Below are 21,013 nucleotides of genomic sequence, written 5' to 3' on the forward strand. Positions count from 1 at the left end.
CAGAGAGAGAGACAGAGAGAGAGAGATTGCTTTAAAGTCAATCAGTGGGTTCAATTGGTGAATGGGGACAGGCCCTTGAATTTCCCCAAGTCAATGTGTCATACTAGCCTGGCAAAATTATGACTCCTTATCACACTAACTGTAAACTAATTTAAGTGGCCCTTCTTATATCTTTGGAACAGGGCAAAGGGAGGCAAGTACATATGAACTGCATGTTGCAGTGGTTCAATTGTGTCTGCACTTACATTCTACCTGTATATTTGTGAATAAAAGAAAATATAATTGAATAACATATGTGAGCTGCCTTGGGTCCACTGAGAAGGCTCCGTCTCTCGTATCTACTAATAGTGCCTACAAGGGAAGCAGGACCGAGAGCAGGGCCTCCCCAGATGATGTTAAACTCTGTAGCGGTTCATAGAGGGAGATAGGTTCAGACAGATGTCCCGGCATTGAATGTTTTCTCTTTATATGTTGTGCTCTGCCCTGAGTCCTCTTCAGGGTGAGAAGGGCTAAATATAAATGCTTTAAATAATAAATAAATAATCTCTCCCCCTCTCAATTTTGCCACTCTCCTAAACTTTGGATACTAATGCAACTATTATTGATAGCACTGGATTTGGGAATGAATTCATAATGTTTCTTCAAAATATCTGGGAAAAGGCCATTTGTAGTCATTTTGTCCATTAAAAAAAGTAACAAAGTATGCTTTAAAACAAGTAAAAGATAATTTGTCAGTAATTTGTCACAAACATGTAACAGTACTTCATACTCATCAACACTAATTTTATTTGGATTTTTTAAAAGTACAGTAGTATTAAAAGATTTTGCAACAAAGTGCTGTCCTAATGTCAAATCACCCAAGAGTGAAGAGCAATTCCACTCTTTCCATATCTGACCAGTAGCTCAACACTGCCCCCTAGTGTTTTCAGAGCATTTAACACTCTGATCAACAACTTGATTGGATCCTATGCTATCCCTTTGAATATACTATACAACCCGAGTTTAAGGCTCTTTGAAAAAAATATTCTCTCTGGTTTCAACCAGTTTACTGGTAAAGAATGTGAATTCAGCCACTAAGTAATTATATGATTTTCTGGTTAGGTCCATGGACAGGACAACGGTCAGTCTTTGCATATGCGATAATTTTCCTAAACTCAGATTCCATCAATTTCCCCATTCTGTAAAGAATCCTTATAAGGATATGTAAAGTGTAGATAAAATCCTCACTGTCACGCTTTCTAAAGTTATGTCCTGGGTTGTTGCTTATGTTGTTTGTTATATAGTTGTTATAATGTTGTTTTAGGCTGTTTTACGTTATCGTTATATTTTATATGCTATGATTGGGCTTGGCCCCATGTAAGCCGCCCTGAGTCCCTTCAGGGAGATGGAGGCGGGGGTATAAAAATAAAGTTGTTATTATAATGATTATTATTATTATGAAATGAAGTCTTAACATACCTTAGAACCCGACAACTCAAGAAAGTGACATATAAATAGGTATACTGGTATTAACTTGACGTTAGTTGATTTTGCATCTATATCTTCCCTTGTTTTATGCTGTTTTATGCTGTTTTACGTTAGGTATATACAATTGTACAATATACAATATACAATTGTACACGTTCATACAGGTAATACACAAAATATAAAAGGGTACAGTATGATACAATCCTATATAGAAACCAGAACATAGTCATTTTCCCCTTCTACTCAATGTGAGCATAATTATTATTTGACAGGCCTTTCTCCTCCCGAATTTACAATTGCCCTCTCCCCATCGCTGCCCAGTTCACAGCCTGATTATTTACCTGTTAGGAAGGGGAACTTACCTGCTTTGGGAGGGAGTGATGCTGCGGAGTGTTGCTTTCTCGGGTTCTTTCGGTTTCTTGATTTTCACCTGTGGCCGTTCTTGATCAGGAGACCAACTCTGAAAGGGCAGCATAGGGTGAGAATAATAGAGAAGAGAGAACAGCAACCCACAAAGTTTAACTTCAGTCAAAGCTCATCTAAAATGGCTCAGTATTTATTGGTAGCACATGCCCTTTCAGGAGACCGGAAGCCAATAAGAGAACTGTCAGACTCAAGGCAAGAGGAGCATTGCCTAATTGAGCAAATGGCAAAAAAAGGAGTAGAGTCAGTTTTCCTACTGCCGTTAAGTCTACCAAACTCTGATGGAAATTGCCACTAATAGATGAGAGTGTCTCTTGTGTTGTCTTCTGAAAATATATAGAGTACCTCTCAGACTCTGGAAGATCTTGGAGTTAAAATCAACTCACAACAATAAAATGCTGGAGACAAGTGTTTATTTCCTTATGTCGACCATCCCTATAAAAGACAGTTCTAAAGTTTCCTGCTCAGACCTGCTGTATATATCAGCCCCAACTCCCATCCGCCCCCCAGTGGGCAAACATGGTGCTCACAGTCTATTAACTGTAGTTTCACGAAATAGATGTCTCATTTACACTATCTTCCCCAACTGTTCCCAGCCTCCCCCTCCCCTCTCTCCAACCTCTCTTCTTTATGTCAGAGAACCGAAGCAGCCAGTCCCAGACTGATATGGCAGTTTTGACAATAGTCTTGTATCATCACTAAGGAAGTAAAGGTTCCTACCTCAAACTGTGGCCAATTCATGGACATCCCCGGTCCGTGTCGATTACGCCACCATTTCAGGTCATCTTGGTCGTTTATGTCCTCAATGGCTTGGTGCAAGTCACTATAAACAGCTTGGATGCTGAATGGAAGTACAAAAATGAATAGGAACAGGCCTTTGGAAATTCCATGTGAATGTTAGGAAGAACTTCCTGACTGTGAGAGCTGTTCAGCAGTAGAACTCTCTGCCCTGGAGTGTGGCGGAGGCTCCTTCTTTGGAGGCTTTTAAACAGAGGCTGGATGGCCATCTGTTGGGCGTGCTTTGAATGCAATTTTCTTGCTTCTTGCCAGGAGGTTGGACTGGATGGCCCATGAGATCTTTTCCAACTCTATGATTCTATAGTTGGCATTCAAAGAACCCTAAACCCTCCAAAGCGCCCTCTTAAGCTCAATGTCAGACAATGCGGGCCCTTCCAGACAGGACCTATATCCCAGGATCTGATTGCAAGTTTTCTGCTTGAAACTGGATTATATGAGTGCACACTGCCAGATAATCTGGGATAAACAAAAAACCTAGGATCAGATCCTGGGATATAGGGACTGCCTGGAAGGGCCCTGGGAGAACTTTGCTGGCTAAGTGTGCAAAGTAGGTAAGAGATTCCTGGACAGAACATATTAATTAAATAATCAAATCCTCAAAAGTTAAATCCACAAATGTAGATGGCTAGCTACCCTGTCACATCCACAGACCTCTTTTAGAACCCAGTCAACCCTTTCTTGTACCTGGTGTCAGCAGTGACATCGAGGCGCCGGTGCAGGGAGAGGAAAGCTCCCTTGAGGAACACAATGCGCCTTTGCTCCAGTGATTGTCCCTGCTCAAAGACCGACTCCATTTCCTCCATGTATCGAGGGCTGCAGCGATCCAGCTCTTGCAGTGCCTTCTCATAGCGCTCACGCACCTAGAAAAAGGGGCCAAGAAGAGTCGTGTGCTCAATAGTCCTCCACCGCTGTCTGGAATATGACCCTTGAAGAACATGCTAAACCTTATCCTTCATACTGGGTTTCCACCACATTTGGAAAGTTAGATCGGAAACAAATCCATTAGAGCAGGCATGGGCAAACTTTGCACATCCAGGTGTTTTGGATTTCAACTCCCACAATTCCTAACAGCCTCAGGCCCCTTTCTTTTCCCCCTCCATAATGGTGCCATTAATAGTGCCATAAATGACACTCTTAAAATACAAATGCAGTGATGGTGCAGTAGAGAGCACCTGAAATCAGCTAACCTTGTGAAAATAAAGCAGCACAAAGGAGTGGTGTGATAGGGTCCTTGGTCTTATGATATGCCCAGCATTGTAAGGAAACAGGCTTCCAATGTGAGACCTGCTTCAGACACACAATTATAAAAAAGACTACAGGAATCACCAGTCTCCTATTCCTCCAATTGTCATCCATGACAACCAACACAATTTCTTAAGCACAAGGTTACTTTGACATCAGCTTGACAAGCAGACACTAGCAAGTCATCACGATCACCTCTGCATTGAACCAGCTTTTGCTGATGCTTTCTGTCTGTTATATTCCTGTTAAAGCACAAGAGCAAATCAGTCTGTTTTGGATTTTTTCCCCCTGATCACTCAGCAACTCTATCAGAAAACAAACTGAGGGAGAATAAGAAGGGCACCTTATTGACTTCTTGACTGCAGCGCTGATGTTCCTCTCGTAGGGTCCGCTGTCGATCCGGGGCCGCTTCAGGGCCAGCAGCTGCCGGAAGCCCACTCTCCCGAATGGTTGCAATATGTTCCTTGCGACAGGCTTTGTGGTATAAAGATTTTGTTTTCTCGACCTGGAAGCAGTCAAAATGAAATGATGGAAGAAACTGTGGGTGCAACCTGTGCATTTGATGTTATTCATGTATGTTTTTGTGAAAGCATTTTCCTATCAAATTCATTCAGCGAGCCTGCAATGGCCTTACCATGTCACCCATTGTGAGTAGCATTACTTGATGCTCTACAACAGCCAATAAGAGCCAACACATCATTGGTTTTTGCTCCCAAGAAGGAGCAGAATGGATTATCATGTTTGCACTTAGATGCAATGGTAGGGTCAGAGGGGTAAGAAAATTGGGAACCACTGATAGGGTGCAGAAATACCCAAAATCTCTCAGCCCAGAGATATGGCAAACATTCAGTGCTGTTACACAATTAACCAAGACAGACAATACGTAGGCAAGGCTTCCCTCTTTTTCATTTCCGGCATTTGAAGGCTATGCTTGACTCGGCCATGGGAATGTGCTGTTGTTCCATTTTCCCACTCCAAGCAGCCTGTTGTCTATGGAATTGCCGGCATGTCTTCAGGGGTGTCTTTTTACCTCCCCGCCACAGAGGTATACCTATTTATCCACTGACATTGTTGTTCTCAAACTGCTAGGTAAGCAGAAGCTAGGCTGCCTCAAGCACTAGATGCTGGAAAGAGTGGGGAATGAGGAGATGCAAGCTGTTGGAGGATGGAGCTGTGTGTGCCACTTTCCTGCCATCCACTGATGCAAACTTTGTTGCCCTGTCACCAGTGTTGACATAAGATTCCAACACTGATTCAATTTGCTCTTGTACATTGAGTACAGGAAAACTGAGAATTGAATCTTATTTCAGCAAAAAGGTGATATAAGCGCATAAGTATTCGTATTTATGATATATTTTATTCCTATTTTTCCTAGTTGATATAAGTTTTGCCTGTATGTTTGTTGCTTCATTTTGCTAACCGCCCTTGGGGAGATAGAGTGGGACAGAAATAAAGTTATTATTATAAGGTCAGCCAGTTAGGTCTGAGGGCATTGTGGACACTACATGATGCGTACAGATTTATCTTACACTATCCTTAATGTACTAATGGTACCAGATCTCATCTGATCTTGGAAGCAAAGCAGGGTCAGCCCTGGCTAATACTTGATGCAAAACTGATAATGAATACTTGGTGCTGCAGGCTATACTTCATTGACAGACCCATATTAAACAATGATGAACTTCATGAAAATTCATACATCAACAAATGATTTGAAGGCATGTACACACACACACATCCTGCTACTCTTCTTCTGCTGGTGGAAGCAGCTGCTTCGCTTTGCCTAAAGGAATGTCTAGTCCTGCTGGTGCAGTGGGTTAAACCACTGAGCTGCTGAACTTGCTAACCAAAAGGGTACAGGTTCAAATCCGGGGAGTAGCGTGAGTTCCCACTGTTAGCCCCAGCTTCCGCCAACCTAGCAGATCAAAAACATGCAAATGTGAGTAGATCAATAGGTACTGCTCCAGCGGGAAGGTAACAATGCTCCATGTAGTCATGCCAGCCACATGACCTTGAAGGTGTTTACAGACAATGCCAGCACTTCGGCTTAGAAATGGAGATGAGCACCAACCCCTAGGGTTGGACATAACTAGACAGTGTCAGGGGAAGACCTTTACCTTTACCTAATCCTGCCTCTCATTTATACTAATGCCCAGACTGGCTTATTCAGTTGGATCTTCCCAAATTCAATTTGTTGGGTGAATTTTAAAAAGAATAGAACATAGCAATGGTGGAAGAAAGGAAAAAAATAGGAACCTCTAAAAAAATAAATTTGCTAGAATTTCTTTACTCCAGTAGGATGGTCTACTTTTAGAGAATTCCAGAGGGTGAGGTCTTCCCTACCTTCTTGAGCTTCTTGGTCCAGGGTTTCTGTGCCCGCTGAAAGCCACTTTCCAGATCACAGGACTCCTTGAAGCCCCCAAACAGCTTGCGGTGATAGGAGTCATGTTGCCAGGACCGGATGCGCCCACATTCTTCTGAAACCAAAGCTCTTTGCATCTCCATGTGCAGCCGACTCAGCCGTTCAGATGCTCCCAAAAACGCCTGCCAGGCTCGAAGCAAGGAACCATACGCTGGACCTGGGATGGAGCAGGTAAAAGTAGAAATAAGGTTGAGTTTTCAACAGACCTCACAACCTCTGAGGATGCCTGGTGAAATGTCAGGAGATAATGCTTCTGAAACATGGCCATATGGCCCAGAAAACTCACAGCAACCCAGTGTGTTTTGGTTTCTTTTAATGAAACACTCTTAGCAGAAGAACTTTGCAACTCACTTGCATCAACGAGGGGCCGCCACTTGCGAGTCCACTCCTCCATCATCAAGGCATAGCTGCGTTCAATCTTGGCACGCTCTTGGAAGCAGCCGACAATCTGGTCGCAGACACGATAGCCATCATCCAGGCGCTTCACTGTGCTCTGGTAATGATTAGGCTGTAGGAAAATTAATAGAAGAAGACTTTGTTCATTTCCCTTCATTCTCAGTTTGATATTTCAGAGTCCTCATAAGAAATCAAATTAACTAATCCTATGCCCTTCTTAATCTTGAACACCTTCTAATCTAATCAATTTAATCTAGGACTCATCATATTAGGGAATGAATCCACTTTAAATCCGATTTCTACCGCCTGTAGAATTCTGGGGTTTGTAGTTCAGTGAGGCTGTTAAATGCTCCTCCCTAAACTACAAACCCCAGAATTCTGCAGGAGGCAGAAACCAGTTTTTATGTGGATTCATTCCCTATTGTGATGAGGTCCTAGTTAGGAGGAGAAAGGGAGGGGAAAGAGATCTCTCTTGGCTCTATCAGCTTCTAACCAAAAGCCTAAGCAGTCAAATCTGCCAATTTCAACTTTTCTCCATTGTTAATTTTTCCAATAAAAATGAACTATGCAAATTTTTCCAACCTTAAATTCTGTTTGTCTTGAAACAATGAGATGTTTTTAGAAGGTCACATTAACTTTATAGATATGTTTGTGTACATTTCTTTAAACAGGCATCTTTTTACATAAACTGTTGCCAATACGCATTTGTAACATTTAAAGTAACCTTAGCATGTTATTTCAATTTTATTTTCACTAATGTTCTCCTAATATATGAATTCCTGTATGCATTGTTTTTAAATATATATAGTTGCAAAAACTGGAAAACTTACAAAATTAGATTTGCCAATGTTGGGAATAGCAACCTTCTCAAGCCTTCACTAGTTATTTGTTATGTATATGATTTATTGTATTGTATATGTGTGTGTTGGTTTGCAATTTTACTTTAACTCTATGTTTTGGGAGGGGCTGGAGACCATGTGATCAGAACTGGGATTGTTCAGGACTCAGACTCCATTTTGTAACAGTACAATTTAGACTTCAGTAGAGGTGAATGCTTCCGACTTCAATGCAGGAACAGTATGCTTCAAGACTTCAGTAGGAACTGTATGTTTAGAGACTAGACAGTGACTATTAGCGTCTCAGAACAAAGAGATGCTTTGGACTATGGACTATTGAGTCAAAGAAAGTTACCTACACAGAGAAACTACTTCAAACCTACTTGTAACTGGATCAATAAGCAAAGTATCTGTATGCTGAATACATGAAGTTTGTGAGTAAACCAACTATGTTACTTTTAAACATGATTTTAAGGCAAATATATTTTAAGGGAGAGTAGATGTTTATGGGTTACTTCAAAGAACACTTCTGAAACTCTGCTAGGTGATGGTATGATAGCTGGGTCCCACTGCCACTAGTGTTATGCTGTCTCTGCAATGGTGGTTGTGAATCAGGGAAGGGATAACATGTGTGAGCACTTGGTCGAGAGAGGGGGCAAACTGAGAGCGGGCAGAGTGAGAGCCGGGGGTGGGGGGACAAAGTCGGGAAGAGAGTTCGTAGTTGTATTAGAAGGAAGGATAGAAATATGGGGAGAAATACGAGGAGTGGTGTTAAATGATTCTAATCCAGTTTATTGAGCACTTTCGGACATTGTCGTGAGTTTTTGGCAAGCATGTTGAATTTGTTCCCAGCGCCCTCCAGTTTGTGGACAACATGGATGTGGGCTGGGAAGAACATTGAAGCATTTAATAATATTTTGGGTCAGATTGTTGATTTCTATCCTGTTTAAGGTTTTCCCAAACCTCACAACCTCTGAGGATGCTTGCCACAGATGCAGGCAAAACGTCAGGAGAGAATGCCTCTAGAACATGGCCATATAGCCTGAAAAAATCTACAACAACCCAGTGATTCCAGCCATGAAAGTCTTTGACAGTACATCTTCCCAAGCCATTTCCCAAACTGTTCTTTATCATTTTTCATGAAAGAACTGTTACATTCCTTCACTGTTATCTGTGTCCCCCCTGCGTTAAATTACTTTAGCGGTGTCCTCCTGCACCTGCGTTGTGCAATCTATGTACTCGAAGCTGCGTTCCAGAGACAGCGTGACGCTAGTGGCAGGGGGACCCAGCTATCATACTATCACCCTCTGCTATATATGTTTTGTGCATTGGCATTTTTTTTGCCCCTAACAGTTCCAAGAGATATTTAGGATATGAGTTTAATCGTTGAGATACCTAATTGCCTTGCATGAATGCTGATGAATGCCATTTCCCAAAAAGGTTATGACTCTAACAGGTCATCCTTTTACCAAGAGGTTACGGCATCATTTTTAAAAAGGTTATGACTTCTAATAAGCTCATCTCTTTCCAAAGATCATAAAATTGCCAAAAAGTTATGGAGATTTCCATTTTCCAAAAAGGTTGTGCATCCTGTAGTTTTCTAGAAGCCAAAATTGTGGAAGTAAACATTTTCAGGGTATGATTTTGGATTTGTGTATTAGCCAAACAGAGCAGAATCAAGCAACTTGAAATTAAAATGCATGCCAAGCAAATGTCTCCTGCTCTGTACCAAAGAAATGTCTTAAGACACCTACTGCTGTCTCTAAGGGCCCTTCCACACAACCCTATATCCCAGAATATCAAGGCAGAAAATCCCACATTATCTGTGTGTGGACTCAGATAACCCAGTTCAAAGCAGATATTGTGGGGTTTTCTGCCTTGATGTTCTGGGATATATGGCTGTGTGGAAGGGCCCTCAACTCCTTCCACACAGCTGTAAAAATCCACATTCAACTGGACTATATGGCAGTGTGGACTCAAATAATCCAGTTCAAAGCAGATATTGTGGATTATCTGCCTTAATATTTTGGGTTATATGACTGTGTGAAAGGAACCTAAGATCCCTTCTTCCTCCCTTTTTTCCCATAACATGAAGCTTTCCCCTCTCATTTCCAGTCAATTACCATCCAAAAGCTGTTGGTTGTGGGCTCATCCGCAGCCACCTCACTGTATATCACCGACATGGTATCACCTGTAGAGGAATAAATGTCATAGGTCAAGAGGCACATATCAAAAAATCATGTGAAGGCAATCACATACATGAAACTCATACTTCGCCTTCAATCTCTATTTATGACCTTCAAGCTTGATTCTACAGCTGAATTAAGAAGATCAGGGTAGGTTTCGTTCTCAATGCCATGCAACTGAATTGTCTGGGGATGTCTATATCTATTGATGTCTCTTCCTTCAGGTCATTTCTGACTTATAGTGACCTATCATTGGGGTTTTCTGAGACTCAGGCCACTTCCATACAGCTGTATAAAACCCCACATTATCTGCTTTGAACTGTGTTATATGGAGTGTGGGACTCAGATAACCTAGTTTAAAGCAGATATTGTGGATTATCTGCCTTGATATTCTGAAGTTCAACACTGACAAATGCAAGATACTCCACTTAGGCAGAAAAAATGAAATGCAAAGATACAAAATGGGGGACACATGGCTCAACAGCAGTACGTGTGAAAAAGATCTTGGAGTCCTCGTGGACAACAAGTTAAACATGAGCCAACAATGTGATGCGGCAGCTTAAAAAGCCAATGGGATTTTGGCCTGAATAAACAGGAGCATAGTGTCTAGATCCAAGTAAGTCATGCTACCCCTCTATTCTGCCTTGGTCAGACCACACCTGGAATCACACTGGGTCCCATTATGGGCACCACAATTGATGCTGGAATGTGTGCAGAGAAGGGCGACTAAAATGATCAAGGGTCTGCAGAACAAGCCCTATGAGGAGCGGCTTAACGAGGTGGACATGTTTAGCATTCAGAAGAGAAGGCTGAAAGGACACATGATGAGGGCCATGTATAAATATGTGAGGGGAAGTCATAGGGAGGGAGGAGTACACTTGTTTTCTGCTGCCCTGGAGACTAAGACATAGAACAATGGCTTCAAACTACAGGAAAGGAGATACCACCTAAACATTAGGAAGAACTTCCTGACTGTGAGAACTGTTCAGCAGTGGAACTCTCTGCCTCAGAGTGTGGTGGAGGCTCCTTCTTTGGAGGCTTTTAAACAGAGGCTGGATGGCCATCTGCCGGGAGTGCTTTGAATGCAATTTTCCTGCTTCTTGGCAGGAGGTTAGACTGGATGGCCCACGAGGTCTTTTCCAACGTTATGATTCAATGATTCTAAAGGACTCCAGAAGTTACACACCCAAATAAACCATTTTCCAAACTGGGACGAGGTTAGATGAACTTCTATGTGACAGACTCCTGTGTTGGATTTAAAAATACTCTCCGCCAAAAAAATAGTTGGCAGCTGGTAACACCCTCCTTCCCACAGCACTTCATTTTCCACCTGGTTGATCTGCCCACACAAGATTCCCCTTGACTCAGGATGGATTTTTAAAAATCCATATCACCTCCTCCAAGCCTGAGTCATCCTATGACAGTGTTGACAGCAGGAGCTAAAACAAGGACACACCAGTTGTGGCCCTTTGGATCTTGTTAGACCGCAGCTCCCATTAGCCCCAGCACGGCCAGTGGTTCTGAGTGATGGGAACTTAGTGTGCTAGTATCTGGAAGATAACAATCTGATTACCTCTGGATTGTGGCCCCTTCTATACTGCTATATAAAATCCACATTATCTGCTTTGAACTGGATTATATGATAGTGTAGACTCATATAATGTGGATTATCTGCTTTGATAATCTGGATTACATGGCAGTGTAGAAGGGGCCTAAGAAACTCCATATTTTTGTTACTTTTCACTGGGGACATCTCTTCAGGAATTTTAGGTCCTCCATCACAACTTTATAGTCAACTTCCCCTGGTACTTTGCTATGTTAACTACATGCCAATGTCACTTGGCCACACATATCCTGCTTTTCAGCTCTGAAACTTTGGAGACTATGCAGCTATCTGTTGCTTCTCGTTTTTAAAAATTGTTTCTGGAAGAGGACCTTTTTTGAAGATGTCCAGAGAAAGAAACTCCATAATCTCTATAGACAATTGATTCCATTGTTGTGCCACCTATGTCTGCTATCCAAACCCCTCGCTCATGGAGCAGAATGTCTTTTTCCCCTTTAACACAGTCCTCAGGACCATCTACAAAGCACCTAAAACACAGCATTTACTGGGTTAAAAGGGGGGGGGGGGATGGCGGCTACATGACACTACCTGTAAATCCGCGCTGATTTGCTGCAGCTGTCAAGAAACGGGATAAAAAGGTCCCCTTCTATCCAAATTACGACTGGAAAATGTGCATATTTGCATCACTGTATATCCCTGCCCTCGTGGAAAACACATGATTTCCTTCCCTTCCTCCAGCACATGTCCACTTTTTTAAAATCCCGAAACAGATGATCAGCTGATTGGGCTGTGAAACGGACACACAACTGACTTAAAGGAAGCATGAGCCAAGAGCAATTAGATCTCTCAGAAACTCCTTATTTAGAATAATAAACAGAGCTTTAATAAACTATTGAGGGAAGGGATTTTTTTTAATCACTCCATTATGTGCTGAACCTCATATGCACACTTGCAAATCTACTGCAAAATATTCACATATGCACATATTTGGTCCAGCACATAAAGGGAAAAGGAAAAGTTTCCCCTGACATTAAGTCTAGTAGTGTCCAACTCTGGGGGTGGTGCTCATCTCCATTTCTCAGCCAAAGAGTCGGCATTGTCCGTAGACACCTCCAAGGTCATGTGGCCAGCATGACTGCATGGACCGCTGTTACTTTCCTGCTAAGGCTGTACCTCACATTTGCATATTTTTGAACTGCTAGGTTGGCAGAAGCTGGGGCTAACAGCAGAAGCTCACCTCATTCCCCGGATTCAAACTGCCAATCTTTCGGTCAGCAAGGTCAGCAGCTCAGCAGTTTAACATGCTGCCCCACCGGGGGCATAATGCATAACGGAGTAATAAAAAAACACTTTCCACCGGATGTCCCCCATGTGCCCTCCATCTTGTTCCAATACAGAGGGAGCCTGTGAGAATGGCGGGGGACCCAATCCTGGGACTACAACAACAAAACTTTATTACGGCCACTGACCAGCACAAAGTGGGGCACAAGCGCCCTGGGAGGGGAAGGACAACTCCCCAGTGAAGCTGTTATTTAAAAGTAAATTAGTAAACAGTTTAAAATCACATTTTAATCCCAGGACTAACAGGTCTGTGTGGGGACCTGCAGCCAGGTTCCAGGATTTTTTAACCCCCATTTTAAACCTGCATTTTGGTGCTGTCTGGAAGTGCCCTTCATCTCTAACTTCTGTTTTGCCCTATTTGAGGCAACCCAGACTTGAGGAAGAGCATCGCAATGAACCCAATTGCTCCCCTAGCAGGTCAACACCCCTCCTTATGAAGGGGAGATCCAGATCAGCTGCCAGATAAGAAAATATGGGTCTCAGTAACTTCTCAATCTCTTTGCCAGGTAAGCCCTTGCCTATGCAAGAATAAACTGATGAGATCCAAAGATACCAGTCTCCATGGCCAAGAATAGCCTTTCTGCATACAGAGCTTATCACTTGCAAATGTATCTATTTCCAGCTGATGTGCTGTCTTTGGCTGACACATCCACTGCTTTATCATCATCGTTATGACACCATGAAAACACATCCATAGTGAAAGCAATGGCTGCAGCATAAGAAAACCTAGTAGGGGAAAGAACACAACAGCTCTCACAGTCAGGAAGTTCTTCCTAATGTTCAGAAGGAAATTTCAAACTACAAGAAAGGAGATTCCATCTGAACATTAGGAAAAACTTCCTGACTGTGAGAGCTGTTCAGCAGTGGAACTCTCTGCCCCGGAGTATGGTGGAGGCTCTTCTTTGGAGAGAGGTTGGATGGCCATCTGTTGGGGGTGCTTTGAATGTGATTTTACTGCTTTTTGGAAGGGGACTGGATGGCCCATGAGGTCTCTTCCAACTCTATGACTCTCCTTTCGTAGGGGCCTGAAAACATGGCTCTTCGAGCAGGCCTTCAACTGAGTGTATCTTGAAACGACACTGGAATGAACTAGGACTATGAATTTTGGCTATGACCCCAGGACTTGACGAAGCGGATTTTTAGTATAAGTATATGTTATGTTGTATTTGTCTGGTTTGTATTGTCGTGATTTATTGTACACTGTCTTTTTGTTGCTGTTCACCGCCCCGAGTCGCCCTCGGGCTGAGAGGGGCGGTCAATAAATGCAAGAAATAAATAAATAAATAAATAAATAAAATGAATGTAACTTGCAGTTTCTCAAGTCACTCCTGACACGGAAAAAAAAAGTTGCTACAAACCGAGTCCAAAGTGCAAAAGGAGTGTGAACTCAAAAAGCAGTGGGAAAGGAAGGAGTTCAATGCTCTGCAAACTGTTGTAGCTTCTTCTAGTCTGTCTGTTCTTTCCCATTCACAACTTTTGCCATTGTAACCAAACTGTGTTGTTGTTTAACCATATACTTTATATGTCCTGTGAAATGTTGGAAAGCCTGGGATTGTACTGCCAGTCTCGAAGCTCTCAGGTGAGCTTACCTGGAATGCCTTTCGTACAGCAGTACCCTGACTATGGAATGGCCTGCCCAAAGAAGCCAGACTGGCCCCATCCTTGCTGAACTTCTGACAGAGAGTAAAGACAAAATACAAGTGTGTGTGTGTGTGTGTGTGTTTTCGTGTCAGGAGTGACTTGAGAAACTGCAAGTTGCTTCTGGTGTGAGAGAACTGGCTGTCTGCAAGGACATTGCCTAGGAGACTCCCGGATGTTTTGATAATTTACCATCCTTGTGGGAGGCTTCTCTCGTGTTCCTGCATGGAGAACTGGAGCTGTCAGCGGGAGCTCATCTGTGCACTCTCCAGATTCGAACCTCTGACCTGTCAGTCTTCAGTTCTGCCAACACAAGGGTTTAACCCATTGTGCCACTGGGGGTTCCTACAAAATATAGTAATTTCTGTCTATTTCTAAAGAAAGTGTTATTTCTCTTCTGACTTTACATTGTGATTTTACTGCACATTGATTTGGAGGTGCTGGTGGATAGAAAACCTTATCCCAACCCTGTTATACGCCTGCAAGACGTGGACTGTCTACAGACGTCACATGCAACTCCTGGAATGATTCCATCAACTCTGCCTCTGAAAAATCCTGCAAATCTCTTGGGAAGACAAGTGGACAAATGTCAGCATGCTGGAAGAAGCAAAGACCACCAGCATTGAAGCAATGGTCCGCCATCAACTCTGCTGGACCGGCCACAATGTCCGGATGCCTGACCACTGTCTCCCAAAGAATTTGCTCAACTGCGAACTCAGGAACGGAAAATGGTATGTTGGTGGGCAGGATAAGAGATTTAAAGATGGGCTCAAAGCCAACCTTAAAAACTCTGGCATAGACACTCAGAACTGGGAAGCCCTGGCCCTTGAGCGCTCCAGCTGGAGGTCAGCTGTGACCAGCAGTGCTGTAGAATTTGAAGAGGCACGAATTGAGGGCAAAACAGAGAAACGTGCCAAGAGGAAGGTGTGTCAAGTCAACTCCAACCAAGACCACCTTCCACCTGGAAACCAATGCCCTCACTGCAGGAGAAGATGCAGAGCGAGAATAGGGCTCCACAGTCACCTACGGACCCACCAGTACACTGATCTTGGAAGATTATCCTACTCAGACAACGAGGGATCGCCTAAGTAAGGATAGAAAAACAATTCAAATATCAAATCAATACTATTGAGTTGACAGAATCCATTTTTGAAACCAACCAAAAATTTGTATATGTGGAGACGACAATATTGCCTATGAAATTATACAAAAATATTAGTATGCATGGAGATAACAGGATCTCCACTTTCTGAATTTCCCAGCAGCACTGACTTGTTGATTTAGCACATATCAAATGGCAAATTAGCAACTCAGAGAATTAAGGAGTGAATAAACTGTTGGCACTTCTTCACACTGTGCAGAGTACAAGCTGCTCAGAGAAGGTGTCACGCAAACAGTTCTCCCCTGCCTTCCCACTGTTCCCCCAATAAATCAGGAAGACTTTCCATTTTGACAGAAGGGATTAAAAAGAGATTGAACACATCAGTGAGGAATAAATCTATCGGAGACTATAAATGATTTGTGCAAAATGGAACCTGTTCAGAGGGAATACATCTTCAAATATTGCATGCTTCGTGGATGAAAAACAGAGAAGACCCAGATTGCTTTATGAACACATAAAGATCCTAATCCACAGTGCTGGTTCAGACTGGTGCTACATCTCAGATCAGTGTGGTCTGCATTAATAAGTAGGGGCTCGAACTGAGTCCCCCCCCCCTTTCCATTTAAACCCTTTAACAACAGGAGATGGGATGAGACTGTGCCCAACTCATTCAGCAAGCATCACAGCTTCACCACTCATCTATGGTCACACTTCTAAAGATTGCTTAGGACTTCCCTTATGGGGAGGCATAGCAAAAATATATATGTCTGGAAATTAGGTTGGTGTACATTGGAAGTCCATTTTCCAAGATGGACAATAGCCTGTGCTCAGAAGCTGTCGTCTTATGACCTGGAGAGTAACAGAGGGGACTAGAACCTTGCACATAATTAATACTCTGTCAGATATATTAAATATTAACTAGGTTTTTTAAATTACAAAAATGTGAGTCAAGCACTGAAAGGCTTAAGTGGATACAATGACTCAGCAAAAGCTGCAGTTCTATATAAGCCTGTAGCTTAGTTGCCCTCAGTCTGTGAGAGAAAGCCTCAGTGTGTTAATAGCCCTCAGTATGAGAAGGCCTCAGTATTAGTTTGCCTCAGTATGTGAGAGGCCTCAGTGTGAAAAGGTCTCAGTGGGAGAAAGACCTTAGTATGAGAAGGCCTCAGTGTGTTAATAGCTCTCAGTATGAGAAGGCCTCAGTTTTAGTTTGCCTCGGTATGTGAGAGGCCTCAGTGGGAGAAGGCGTCAGTGGGAGAAAGACCTCAGTGTGAGGCAGTCCTCAGTGTTAGGAGGCCTGGTGTGAGAAGGCATCAGTGAGAGAAGTCCCAAGTTGAAGACCTCGTGTGTGAAGCTCCAGCATGAAGACTACTGTGTGAAACTCCTGTGTGAGTTCAGTGTGAGAGGAAGCTCAGTGAGAGTGAAGCTATTTATCTGCATGAGAAAGAAGTCCAGCGTGGAAGCAAAGAAGGAAGCATAAAGAACTTTATTTTTGTTATGGAAACCTTGTTCTTGTAAATAGTGCAACCAGAGGCGGCCCTAGTGTAATTTTCAACGGTAAGCAAACAGTATTTTGGCGCCCCCCAACCAATCACTGATATATATTTTCTGTTCATTGTGGGAGTTCTGTGTGCCATATTTGGTTCAATGCCATCATTGGTGGAGTTCAGAATGCTCTTTGATTGTAGATGAACTATACATCCCAGTAACTACAACTTGCATATGTCAAGGTCTATTTTCTCCCAAGAGCGCCTCAAGAGCACCCCTGGGCAAAATCAACTATACTGCAAATACTTACTTTGCGTAATGGGTTGAGCCTCCCCTCAGTGCAAACATATTATTTTGCTATAAAGAAAAGCTTCCTAAGGAAGATACAACATTGGTCTGGGTGTTTTGTTTTTTTGGTTTTTTTTTTTCACTTTTGGCTACTGATGTTGGGTCGCGCTGCTACTAATAAGTTACTCTGCTGTACATTTATGAGGAGGGTCTTTTGTTAATAAGCCCACTCGCCCAACATACTCTTCACATTGTTTCTTAGCTTTTGGCTGGGCAATTGTTTGCTCTAGATTTGCTAGATGAACCCAAGATGGGTTTCCTGGTTGTTTCATTCCTTGGGATGTTGGAAATTAATGAGCAGGCAAGACAACTGCCAGACAACTGCAAAAGTAATTTCTGTCCTGCTCTGCTTGAAATTGGAAGAAAAACTAAGTCCAAATTTGGTAACAGTGGAGAAGAATGTGATCTTCACAGATAAGAAAAAACTTTAAAAGATGGGGAAGACAATAGGATATTAAAAGGAAAAAAATCCTATTGCATCTTCTTTGGTGTCATTCAACAAAAACCAGTTCCTGAAAACAGAATCACTGAGTTGAAAGAGCATACACAAATCAATCCAGACTGATAGCCACCAATGCAGGGAATTAATCTCTGATGAACTACCATCCAGCATTGCCTAAAAGCCTATTACCTCCAAACAGTGTCTGCTAGTTTCAGAGACAATCTGTTTCTTTGCTGGAGAGCTTGTACCATCAGGAAGTCTTTGCTAGTATTTAGTTAAAATTGCTTTCCCCGTAATATGAACATGATAGTTTGTCCCCATAGACTGCATCAACTGTCCCCAATCTGATGCTTTTCTGATGTTGATACTGCAACTCACATCCGCACCAGCTATTATGGCCATTACTGAAGGATTATGGGGGTTAAAGTCCAAAACATCTCAAGTGTTAGACTGAAAAGGGATACTTTCTAACTTTTTCAATATCTGGGTTGCTGTGAGTTTTCTGAGCTGTATGGCCATATTCCAGAAGCAGTCTCTCCTGATGTTTCACCCACATATTTGGCAGGATGCCTGCCATAGATGTGGGCAAAATGGCAGAAGAGAATGCTTCTGGAACATAGCCATACAGCCCAGAAAACTCACAGCAACCCATTGATTTCAGCCATGAAAGCCTTCAACAACACATTTTCTAATATCTGATCAATATAACATCACCGTTTAATGAACCACTAAAAGCTAGCACGGTGTAGTGGTCTGAGTGCTGGATTACAATTCTGGAGACCAGGGTTTGAATCCCTCCTTGGTCATAGAAACCCATTAGGTGTCCTTGGGCATGTCAGAGTCTTTCAGCCTCAGGCTTGATCTATATTTCCATATAATTACATGGGCAGTGAGGAACCATATATAGCAGTGTAGATCCAGCCTCAACAAATCTGGCAAAGAAAATCCCGTGATACATTCGCCTTTGCATCACCATAAATTGGAAATAACAAATGAACCAACCAGTAGGAATACTGCATAATAGAGTTAATACAGAGTATAATCCAAAAGATAGATTAGTACGCAATGGAACAAGACCATGCAAACAAATTGAAGTGAAAGCAGACAGATTTAGCACTATAAAATGAAAAATTGAGTGTTTGTGGGGAACTTTCCATTTCTTTTGCCTAGTTGTGCTGGATGTGTCTCATCATCCCCATTCTGCATAGACGTCCTGGCCAGAGTGATGACAGTTCTGGTCCAACGCCCCTGAAGGACATCAGGTAGAGAAAGGCTGCTTGCTGCAACATTTCCCTATTTTCTCATAGTTCCCAAATGATGCTGCCCTTTTCCTAGCTATGCCTGGCGGGCTGTTGTGTGTCCTTCCCTCTCCTTCCACCTCCGCCCTTCCAGCTTTCAACCATCCTGCCAAGGGATCTTGGACTGCATCGCATTAAAGAAAAGAAAGAAAAGAAACAATCTACTGACGGCACTTTTGTCTTCAGTGCTGGTGGAAAAGCAATTTGAAAGGGGGAGGGATGTGTAGGATGGGGAAGGAGAGCTGCAGATGTAGAGAGGGGGACACATGTGTTTGCAGTTAACTCAGGCAGATTGAAGAGGAAAAGGCAAGCAATGGCAAGCGGCTGCATTGACATCCAAGCCATGGGAAGGTGCAGAAGGACTAATCCAAGATCTGTTCGACTCCACAAGATGCTACAGTGTGGTCCCCATTTAATGGAAAGCAGTCCTCTCTCTCTTTCTAGTTCCAACAAAAGTTATTTTTCCAAGAAAATTCAAAATACAGTTACAAACTCTTGTGAGCCACTGAGATTTTTGAAGAGCAGGATCTTATTTGTTTGATTGTTAGGAGCAACTTGAGAAACTGCAAGTCACTTCTGGTGTGAGAGAATTAGCCATCTGCAAGGACATTGCCCAGGGGATGCCCGGATGTCTTGATGTCTTACCATCCTTGTAAGAGGCTTCTCTCATATCCCCACATGAGGAGTTGGAACTGACAGAAGGAGCTCATCCGCACTCTCCCTGGATTCAAACCTGCCACCTGTTGGTCTTCAGTCCTGCCAGCCCAGGGGTTTAACCCACTGCGCCATTGAGGGTGTATGTTGGCCATGCAGCAAAATACAACAAACTCCATAAAAGAATGGTGCCTGCATTGGCTAAGCAAAATGCACTAAATGCATCATACAAACCTTCAAAGTGTCACCGGTTTCTTCATCAGGAAAAGATGTTAAAAATCATACTGGAGAGAAATGGTGATGATGTTAAAGTCACAAGCTATATCCTAACTGAAATGTTATCAGGTAAGATGGTCTCTAGCAGTGGTTCTCAACCTGTGGGTCCCCAGATGTTTTGGCCTTCAACTCCCAGAAATCATAACAGCTGGTAAACTAGCTGGAATTTCTGGGAGTTGTAGGCCAAAACACCTGGGGACCCACAGGTTGAGAACAACTGGTCTACAAGAATAATAATGCAGGCAGAGACCATTCCTTTTATTGGCCATGTGGAGACCAGAGGCAATTGGCAATAAAAGACAGGTAATACAATGTGAACCCCATTAACTCCTGGCACGAGAAACTTGATTCCTGAGCTGTCAGATTTTGTTTGTTTTGTTTTTGTAGGTTCTTTTGGTGCTCCTAAAGCAAACATTGCTAACTAGCCTTTGGTTCAAATGCTGGGCATTGCAGTTTAACACATCTGGAATAATCATGTTGGGGACAGGGTTTGCATAGTAAGTTTACATAATTATGTAAGCACATGAAGTATACTATCTCTTAAAATTGTCATAAAGATACAGGTTGAGAATCCATTATCTGGAATTGGAAAATACTTCAAAATCTAAAATTGTCCACCTGGATGGCTAAGATAGTGACACCTTTGCTGACAGTTCAGAGGATTTGTGTCCCATCTTCATCATATATGTATAGGCAGCTATAGATAATATCCCAAAATACAAAAAACTACAAAATCTAAAACACTTATGATCCCAAGCATTTTGGATAATGGATACTCAATCTGTATATTCAGTTCATTCTTTATATTGTACAACAATAATAAATAGCAATAAAACTTTATTTATAGCCCACCACCATTTCCCAGAGCAGTGGTTCTCAACCTGTGGGTCCCCAGGTGTTTTTGCCTACAACTCTCAGAAATCCCAGCCAGTTTACCAGCTGTTAGGGTTTCTGGGAGTTGAAGGCCAAAACATCTGGGGATCCACAGGTTGAGAACCACTGTCCCAGAGGGACTTGGAGTGGCTCACAAAGCAACCAGAAATGCAAACACCAATATACAAAAAGTGCAAAAACAGCAACACAAAGCAACAACAA

The 21,013-nt window shown here is 42.6% G+C and overlaps 1 protein-coding gene across 5 annotated transcripts in view; it reads right to left on the reverse strand.

Annotated features, from left to right (window-relative positions):
* LOC132777956 (protein kinase C and casein kinase substrate in neurons protein 3-like) overlaps positions 1 to 21,013 on the reverse strand; it is a 43,544-nt gene that overhangs the window by 11,688 nt on the left and 10,843 nt on the right. For 3 of the 5 annotated variants that reach the window (XM_060780525.2, XM_060780524.2, XM_060780527.2), the window contains 7 exons: positions 9,708 to 9,775; positions 6,704 to 6,860; positions 6,274 to 6,509; positions 4,274 to 4,435; positions 3,373 to 3,548; positions 2,611 to 2,731; positions 1,830 to 1,927 (listed from right to left, as the gene is read on the reverse strand). In XM_060780525.2, the coding sequence (XP_060636508.2) occupies positions 1,830 to 1,927; positions 2,611 to 2,731; positions 3,373 to 3,548; positions 4,274 to 4,435; positions 6,274 to 6,509; positions 6,704 to 6,860; positions 9,708 to 9,775 (1,018 nt within the window). Of the gene's footprint in view, positions 1 to 1,829; positions 1,928 to 2,610; positions 2,732 to 3,372; positions 3,549 to 4,273; positions 4,436 to 6,273; positions 6,510 to 6,703; positions 6,861 to 9,707; positions 9,776 to 19,876; positions 19,927 to 21,013 lie in introns of all 5 variants that reach the window. The other 2 variants (XM_060780528.2, XM_060780529.2) reach the window with 1 other exon arrangement.

This window comes from Anolis sagrei, chromosome 6 (assembly GCF_037176765.1).
Source record: "Anolis sagrei isolate rAnoSag1 chromosome 6, rAnoSag1.mat, whole genome shotgun sequence".
Classification (NCBI taxonomy): domain Eukaryota; kingdom Metazoa; phylum Chordata; class Lepidosauria; order Squamata; family Dactyloidae; genus Anolis; species Anolis sagrei.